Source organism: Tubulanus polymorphus, chromosome 4 (assembly GCF_964204645.1).
Source record: "Tubulanus polymorphus chromosome 4, tnTubPoly1.2, whole genome shotgun sequence".
NCBI lineage: Eukaryota > Metazoa > Nemertea > Palaeonemertea > Tubulaniformes > Tubulanidae > Tubulanus > Tubulanus polymorphus.
In genome coordinates this window covers 8,814,775-8,824,531 of record NC_134028.1, presented here as the reverse complement: position 1 = coordinate 8,824,531, position 9,757 = coordinate 8,814,775, and the positions used below count along the sequence as shown (strand labels likewise).

General features: G+C 38.4%; 1 protein-coding gene across 1 annotated transcript; it reads right to left on the bottom strand.

Moving 5' to 3' along the window:
* Positions 1-1,252: 1,252 nt before the first annotated feature.
* LOC141904278 (carbohydrate sulfotransferase 10-like) lies at positions 1,253-9,552 on the bottom strand. The gene is made up of 4 exons (XM_074792858.1): positions 9,462-9,552; positions 2,511-2,619; positions 1,681-2,396; positions 1,253-1,351 (listed from the first exon to the last, which is right to left on the bottom strand). The coding sequence occupies exons 1-4, from the start codon at positions 9,498-9,500 to the stop codon at positions 1,253-1,255; spliced, it is 963 nt and encodes a 320-aa protein (XP_074648959.1). The 5' UTR covers positions 9,501-9,552.
* Positions 9,553-9,757: the final 205 nt, after the last annotated feature.

Here is a 9,757-nt window from a genome sequence, read left to right as displayed (position 1 = left end):
AATATAAAGTGCCTGGGATCGTGGGGTTGTGACCTGGCCTGTCTAAGGATTCTATAATATTTCATCTTCTTCCAGGGATCTAAACTGTCGCTGACATCAATCGTTGGCATCATTATGGGGATTTTCAATCGATATTCAAATTTATCAACTGGAACGAATGATCAACGTTTCGCAGCGCACTATAATTGAATGGTTTGATAAAATGAGGGACGTCTGTACCAGTCAAATAAAGAAAAACCCTGTCGTAATGTCCGATTATAGCATTGACACACTGCAAGTTGGAATCGACGAATCTCTTTTTGGTAAGAAGAGAAAATACCACAGAGGAACTGGAAAAAAAGATGTATGGATTTTTGGTTTAGTAGAGAGAGGAACATATAACGTTCATCTGGAAGTTGTCTTAGATCGCCAAAAACAAACTCTGTTACCAATAATTAAGGATGTTTTGTTCCAAATCCAAATGGCAAGTATATTGTCGGACATGTGGAGTTCCTATCACTGTTTGGAACAAGAAGGCTACCAGCATAGCACTGTAAACCATTCAATAGGGTTCAAAGCACCAGATGGGACACATACTAACTCAGTTGAAGGAATGTGGGGACAAATAAAAGGAAGAATCAAAATAATGAAGGGAGTGAGACATGAAAGGATTCCCAAGATATTAGATGAGTTCGCTTATCGATACAGATTTGGAAATGGCTGCAACGCTAACATATTTGCAGTAATACTTCGCGATTTAGCCGTAGTTTAGGCTATAATAGACATAGATTTGTTTCAAATTTCAACATCTTTTTTTGTTTGAGAGCAGTGCGCTCTCTATTCCGTTATTCTTAAAGGTTGAATGAATGATAATAAAACCAAAGAATAATTTTTGAATCTCTTTTAGGCTTATTTTCAAAAGGCCAATGAGTGCACCGGAACTGTCCCACCAGAAACCATTTTAATGGATATGGAGGATAAATCAAGCGTAAACAAATTATTCCAGTAATTTCTTGATTGCTAACGAATTAATTTATCTTGGTCCCATATGGTCGATGTTAACAGTAAATAATGTTCACAGTAGGCCCTATAGGACAAAAAGCCTTATGTGACATGATGTATTTTTTATCCACAATCAATTTTTTGTCCACAGGACGACATTCAGGAATTAGATATACCACTCTCACTGTCTGAACTGGAATCAGATCTGTACTCGTCACTTATATTGTGTAAATCGTCTCGTATTTAGTGAAATGCGGAACGAATATTAACGTCAACATTGTCGACCAATAGCACTGGTCGACAGTAATTCGGGACGAATGTCGATGTCGACATTGTCGACCAGTAGTACTGGTTGGCAGTACCAATAGACCTACCAATAGTAATAGTAAAATAGGTCGCAATTCTTAAATTTTTAAACTCTGACCGCATCACTCACTTATGCAAGCGCAGGGACTACAATCCCCTATATTTCAGTTGATCTGAATGAGGACCGGCGGAAGGAGAAACACATTGGTCCGGCCACTTCTGCCAGTGAGGAGGTATTTCACTATGCGAACGCCCAAGGCGCGAAGCACTTGTGGGGGGATGGGGGTGCTCTTACGGCCAGAGATTTTGATCAAATGACGCAGATTGAACCCCATTGTTCCCGATCACGATAACTTTATTCAAAATAGAATACTATTTCTGCAAGAAATTTACATCGTAATCAAACAATATGAAATCGGCTTTGTATTCTTCATACAAATCGTCGATCAATTTTTGAGGAAGGTCTTTGTAATATTTGTTTAACTTTTCCGAGGAATATGTGTGAGGGAGTGTGGCCGTTTTTGCCAGTTCCGGTTCCAGGTGGAAACGATTTTGAACAAGTTTGAAATCATTTTCGATCGTATCTCCGTATTTCCCGATGAAACTGTAATCAATATCGCATGGACGACAAAGCTTTTCATATGGTGCCCAATGTATATCATTATAACTATGAAGAAGGATGAACTCAGCGAATTCTTTAAAGGTTGCTCTGTCTCCAGGTTTGAAATGATTTCGGACTGACCGAATAATCATTGGCTCAAGTTTTGCGTATCCTTTATCGTATTTACGCACAATTTTATCCAAATACGCAGATAACAGTCTCTCAAAAGGATGTCGTACGAACAGAAATTTGAAGTAGGTTTTTAAACGCTCGGTTTTTTCTGTTTGAGAATAACTCGATAGTGACCTGATTAATCCCAATGATTTGACGTAGATACTTAGTTTCGTGCCAAGGTCATTTATGAGGGATAGGTTTGTCGTGCGAAGTTTTCCGGTCGTGTGTAGTAACGTGTATCTCCATATCGACGTACCCACTTTGGGAATTTCGCAATAAAGGATCTTGTGTACGTCATCGACCGTAAATCTCTTGTACGTGTACATGTATGGACCTAGAAAAGATAGCGAGATTTGTTTCGAAATTTAACACCCGAGACCTCATGACACGATAGCTGAGAGCCCCAGACCACAAACATGTCCCATCCGACGTATGTGTATTTTCATACCTGTCGATTTATTGGTAAGTTTCTCACATCCTAATTTTATATGAGTGAGTCTCTGATGATAGGTAGTATCCCAATCGCGGATTGGCGGACGATTTCTATTATTCTGTGCCTGAAATAAACATGTACTTAATATAGATTTTACCAATCGATCGAATCAATCGACTTTCATTGTTGATTTCTAGTGTCGCATTCAAGTCGACTGCTGCGGTATCTTACAAAAAAAGAGAAGTCGGACGTACTGGCCTTCGCATTATGAACACTATATATTTATCTAAAACCTCGACTGTACCACAGACTTGGCATTCCAGTGCTCCGTAGTTTCGGAAGATTGACAATATTGACAAATGCTCATCGGGTCTATTCCAGTAAAATTACAAGACAATGAAATCGCACAGCAATGAAATGATTTTGGATTTTGGTGGTGGAATTGTAAAATTCCAACTGAAATGCTGTTGAATATAAGTGGCTGCATTGTCGAAAAATAACTAGAAAATTTGTATGCAAAGCATAACTATGGTGGCTGATAAGGGCCATAGCGTAAAATTCCTGGTATGTAAATGAGGGCGCCAGAACGTTCGTTTTGGCGCACCAAAACAAAGAAAATTCCGTTTTGGCGCCCCCGCCAAAACGAACTTTCATTTTGGCGCCCCCGCCAAAACGAACTTTCGTTTTGGCGCCCCACCAAAACAACGAAAAACGTCGAAATTTCTCTAAAAGTTCGTTTTGGTGCGCCAAAACGGAGAAAATTCCGTTTTGGCGCCCCCGCCAAAACGAACTTTAAACCACATAAAATAATTCTATATACGTAAAATATTTTCATATATGCAAATTTATGCAAATTACACACAAGATCAACGCGCCAAATTGAAAAATAATTTTACTGTGGTTGAATGCTTGTTTTGGCGGGGGCGCCAAAACGGAAATAACCGCGCCAAAACGAACTTTTCTTTGTTTTGGCGCGCCAAAACGAACTTTCAGAGAAACTTCGACGTTTTTAGTTGTTTTGGCGGGGGCGCCAAAACGGAATTTTCTCCGTTTTGGCGCGCCAAAACGAACTTTTAAAGAAATTTCGACGTTTTTCGTTGTTTTGGCGGGGGCGCCAAAACGGAATTTTCTCCGTTTTGGCGCGCCAAAACGAACTTTTAGAGAAATTTCGACGTTTTTCGTTGTTTTGGCGGGGGTGCCAAAACGTAAGGTTCGTTTTAACGGGGGCCCCAAAGCGGAATTTTTAGAGAAAATTGGACGTTTTTTTTCGTTTTGGCGTTCTGGCGTTCTGTCGCCCTCATTTACATACCAGGAATTTTACGCTATGGCCCTTATCAGCCACCATACATAACTGATTGTAGGCTTGTAGAAAATATGGATCTAGATACGAATTTTGGAAATGATAAGTTCAAGCATAATTGAGATACGGGCGAGCGCAACGAAGACTAATCTGATAGGGCATAAATCGAGTCCTATTTGATAAAAACTAATTTTAGTGATGATATCAGCGTGTAACAGAAGTACATACGTTTTCACCCGATCGGAATATGAACTTATTCAATTTTATTGATTGCTATTTCATATATGGTAGAGGGTACACACGTTTTTACGGAGATGGCTGCATCTGTATTTCATAGTAGATAACGCCGATTAAAATGTGTTTTTCTTTTTCGCAGGTGTCACCCTGTGTTTTATGCCTTTACTAGGTCGACTGTATGGTAATATATATTTCCGTGCGGTACTTGGCCTACTTATTGAAAATTTGGAAAATTGTGTTGATTTGAATAACATTGGTATTCTACTATATGTTTTCCGGTCTTTGTTTTGAATAACTTAATTCTCCTTTCAAATTTTCGATCACTCTCTCAGTCCCATTGTTTGATTCTCGTTTGAATATACGTGTATATGCTGTTATATCATTCGCTATTCAGCACGCCTGATGATGGTTAGTCTTAAGCCGTAACTCTGCTCGAAATATCCATTTTTCACTATGTCACCTCCGGGGCTCCGAATTCTTGAATAGAATTGTATGATTATATATTTTATTTTATTTATTTATCCATCATCATAGTCAATGTCTTTCATGGTGGATATATCCACGTACAAAAGAATATAATATACATGTAAAACACCGATATCAGAAAATATAATGTCACAGACAGTACAAGTAGGTTTTTCAGACATAATATCGAAAGAATCTATATTTTTGATTTAAGTTTAGTAACTTCATTTGAAAAACATTTCAAACAACCCTGGGGTTTAGAAGTTCTTAATGAAAGGAGTTCAATAAATCTAAAAACACTAAGCCTTTTCGATCTAGAGCTGAAAAAAGGACAGATCATTATATGATGATATTCATCTTCGATTTCTCGCAAGTTACAGTGTTCGCAAAATCTTTTATTCTTTGGTATGGGGAGGTTCGTCCATCTCTAATTCCTCTTTTAAATCATATGTTGAAGTTCAAATTCGGCAGAGCGATTCAACAGCATATGGGGAACAGTTTTCTGAATAGTTTTCTGGACCAAATGACAACTTTGTATGTTTATAGTAGTAACATTTTGGAGAATTCTCTAAATAAGACTGCCAGGATTGTATGAAATTGTCACGAAGTCTACTTTCTATAGATTTAATAAAAAGGTTCTCATTGGATACTTCTATACTAATGTATACCAGACGTAACTTAAGCCTAAATGGTCCAACAAGGATTTCAGATAGAAAGTTTCTTTGTCTGTGATCCGTTTCAAGGTCTTGATTCATGATAGCCAAGGAAAATTTATGAGAACTACTGCCAATGTTAATAAAACATTAAGCTTTCAATTCAGTGACATCATACATTTTTCATGGGCTTAAAACTTGAAAATCGCTATTAATGAATTCAGAAAAGTGATTAATTTTAAGTTCATTTCATTACATATAATGAATATATCAAGAACTGTCATGAAAGAACTCATGCAAGTGGTCAATGAATAAACTTACTAGTGATGAACTTAAACTTAATAAAATAACTAAGTTAATAATTCAAGACATCTAAGTAAGCTCAAAGGGAACAGATTGTCTTAAATCATCAAACGTAAATACATCGAAATTGTGAGGTAATTTTATTGCAAACTGGTGCAGTGTCTGATAACATCAAAGTCAGATATGATCATCGTAAATTTACCTAAACTAATTCCGGAATTGGTCTAATAATCTCAAAAAGTGACCTGCCAAAACATCGGAAAACATCAATGCATTTGATTTCATGTTAGTTAATAAAATGACAGTCAGTTTTTCATTTATTCTTCCTTGGCCTTTTTATTTCGTGGCTATTTATTCCTAGGCAAATACCTTGGCCATTCTTTCCTTGTCCATTTTTTTCCGTTCACCATGCAGGTTTCATGAGATAAGCAATTTATAATAGCATAGCCGTCATATACGGCTCCGCGTCCTCTGATGGCATGTGTATTAGGTGACAATTCAATTCAATTCTTTATTTATCCTTATTACATATAAAATTCCGGGATAAAATTCCCTAATTCAATAAAGTTACAAATTGAAGAATAAGAAAATACAACATACAAGACACACACGTGATTCATACAGAATAACATAATGAACATAACATAACATACAGAATAACATCTACATCGGAGAAACTGGACAAACATTACGTCAACGCTTGAACGGTCACAAATTTGATATCAGACACAAGGAAATGGATAAACCTATCGGCGAACATTTCAATCTTCCGAACCACACCATCAGTAACCTTAAAGTGACCGCGTTACATAAAATGAACACTTCTAATAAACATTTGTGCAAAATCATGGAACAAAAACTTACCCAACGCGGTGATACTGTTAATCTTGGCCTCAATCGCGATCTAGGATTCATGTCCCACTACAGAACGTAATTTCGTTTGTTATTCGTTGTATCTGGACTTATCTCGGACTTCCATTTCTTGTTATTCGTTGCTCTTAGATACCATCTGTTTATTTTACTTTAATTTAGTTTCATTTTGATTTATTTCTCTTTGATTTGTTTCAGTTTGTTATTCCTTAATTAATTAATTATCTACTCACTCACTTAGTTATTAATTATCATGTCATTAATCATAGCTGTCTCCGCAGGATCCTTCACATAAGATGGCAAGACAAAATTCCCAATACTGATGTCCTTGTCAAAGCAGGTCTCCCAAGCATCGACACCCTGCTTCAGAAGGCACAAGTCCGGTGGGCAGGACACATAGTGCGCATGCCTGACAGCCGCATCCCAAAGCAACTTCTGTTCGGTGAACTTGCCTCCGGCAAAAGATCAACACGTGGCCAGAAGAAACGCTACAAGGACACTCTAAAAATGTCCCTTGGTGCATTTGGCATTGATCCCAAAACCTGGGAAAATCCTGCCTCTGACAGAGCCAGCTTCAAAAGCTTGATCCATCAGGGAGCCATGACCTCTGAAATCAGGCGGGTTGACGAGGCAATGCGGAAACGTACCCTCAGAAAGGCTGCTCCCGATCCAGCTTCCGTGCAGCACTGATGTCCAGACTGCGGTCGGGGCTTCAGAGCCAAAATCGGTCTCATCAGCCATCAGAGAACACACAGAAGCTGAAACTGAAGTTTGGTCATCTTCGACTTCGAAGGACGAACACCAACAATTATCATGTCACTCATCATTTATTTGTAATTACTCTTCTCACTCAGTTCTCTGTAATTAGTGTCAGTCTACCTATAAATACTGTTTTTCCATTGACTATACTCATTCATCTGATGAAGCTTCTATTCATTAGAAGCGAAAGCTCGTGCGTCAAATAAATAGTTAACCTATTCCGTACTACTCGTCTCGTCACTTAGAATAACACAAACAAGTTATTTTAAATGACTGTCTACAGACTCAAGAGGATATCGAGTGACAGCCAAACCGGAACACAAACCAAAATTGAATTTCCTATTCACATCACCAATTTTCCTATCACCGTTCCTAGAAAATCTCACAGAAGTTGTTTAGCTTACGATACAATTTTGATTGGATTAACAATCAAACAAACAGAAAAATAGGCGGTGGTAAAACCTCATTGGTAGAGTAAGAGAACTAAACTCCTGTCAAGCCGTCATTGGTTACCTGTTTATTCACGTATCGAATACAACCTATTCCTAGGCCTTTAGGGCCTTAACATAAAGATTCTAATGTTGACGGATTCGGGTCATAACCTTAAATTCCACGCACACAAAAAACAAAGTGTTTTAGCGAGCGGTACCTCGTATATGGAATGCGTATGCCCTATCATCGTCGAGGTAATTTCAAATGTGCATTGAAGAATCATCTTTTCGGCAAGCTTTTTACCTGTGTGCTCTATTACTGGTTTTTGTAATGACTAATTCTATTTCGTATGATATCTTAATAGTATAATATTCTCACTCCCTGTTGTGCTCAACTCTCACTCCCAAGCGTGGCACCAAACACTCCGTAAAGACAAGCCATAAAACCCAAAAACTAACATCCGAAAACCCAATCCCAAACCATAAAGGGGAGTTAAACATTAGATCAAAACAGCAATCGCAAAGAAGCAATATTGAGATCATATGTAAAAGCCTTACGGGACTGAACCTCCCTAATCGCTCAAAGATAAAATATGTACACGAGCAATGGTTTGTAAGCATCATCAACCGCGGTAACATGACCAGAGGGAAGGGAAAGCAAACCCTCAATAGTTACCCAACGGTAACCACAATCGTCGAAAATAGAATCCACACCCTCAAATCAGATCGTACCGTTTGCCAAAGGCAACTAAAAGGAGTATACTAAACCAACCCCCATCCAACATGACCGAAGCCATGACAACGGACACTAAGATGCCCGCGGATAAATTTAGATCGACGATCTAACTTTATTACCAGCGTAAACAATCGACAGGTTTCAGGCGCCAAATCTTTTGCAATTTTATTTCCGCCTCGGGAAAAGGTAAAAGACAAATTGACCAACAACCAAAACCCGTGGAATACATGGGCAAACGTAACACGAAGCTGACCAGCCATGAACAAGAAATATGAAAATGCTAAGTTCTGAGTGCTCGCGTAAAACAGCAAAATGTAAGGTATTTGTCCCTCACGAACGGAACAAACTAAATCAAGCGTTGGGCGCGACTAAACTCTCCACGGAAACGAAAATGCGCTAAATAAAATCAACAAAACGGATCAGAAAACCGAAATAATAGACGAACTCCCTGACCGATAATAAATCTCACATTAGTGGGACCAACGTAGTATACCGAAACACACTCAGAATATGGAGAACCAACAACCCTGACCTCTCAAGTTTTCCCTGCCCTAAAAATTCATTTATTCATTATCACTCTTTATTCTTAAACGTAACAATTCTTCCATTCTTTTCTCACTCACTCCGGGGCAGGATATACAGCCCTCCATCCCGCACCCAGCAAGCAACAAGACGCACAGTCCTGTGACGCACACAGCCTCTTATCCACACCCAGTGGCTACAGCAAGTTTGTCCCAGCTCATTGGACGCCCGCACACAGTGGGCTTTCAAAATCTATCCAAACACATTGGTTCGCTAAACATTTGGTCCAAACACATCGGAGGCCCGCACACAGTGAGCTTCAAAAATTTATCCAAACACATTGGATCGCTAAAAATTTGGTCCAAACACATTGGACGCCCGCACACAGTGGGCTTCAAAAATCTATCCAAACACATTGGATCTGACCACACACAGTATCCTAATTGTAGTTCTCTTTGAAATTTGGTAAAGCGCTTTAAAGCCTTCGGGAATGAGGCTCTGTATAGATGAATGCCGCGTCTGTCATTTGTGCATAAACATTTCAAGTTAGTTGAGTCGTTTTCGTTTAGTAAAGAAATTTGTTAGCAAAACCAGAGTACTCTAATTGTACATGTACATTCAATTGTGATTATTCAATCGGAATAAACTCAAGTTTTTTTTAATTTTCGAGATTAAACAATTTATAATTACCTTTATTTTTAGACTTGAATCGCTTATATTTCGAAACATATGAATAATGACTATTATCCCTACTACTGGAACTGCAAACAACCACACTTTGCGCAACATTATCTCAAAATGAATTGAACATTGTAATGAAAGCAGACCACGTTGATTCATTCAGGCAGCAGGGATAAAATACCACCACAGCTGTTACTTAGTGTATGGATAGATCGAATAAAAAAGCAAATGTTCATCTTAAGGTCAATTTTGAGACATTGCATCCATTATAGGTTGGTCGGTCGGTCGGTCGTTAGTTAGTTAGT

What these genes read in the sequence shown, in the direction of transcription:
- LOC141904278 (XM_074792858.1), bottom strand. Translation starts at nt 9,500, where the DNA reads ATGTTTCGAAATATAAGCGATTCAAGTCTAAAAATAAAG. An exon ending in ACTTACCAATAAATCGACAG is followed by an intron (nt 2,397 to 2,510) that starts GTATGAAAATAC and finishes TATCTTTTCTAG; the next exon opens with GTCCATACATGTACACGTAC. An exon ending in TCATATTGTTTGATTACGAT is followed by an intron (nt 1,352 to 1,680) that starts GTAAATTTCTTG and finishes TACTATTGGTAG; the next exon opens with GTCTATTGGTACTGCCAACC.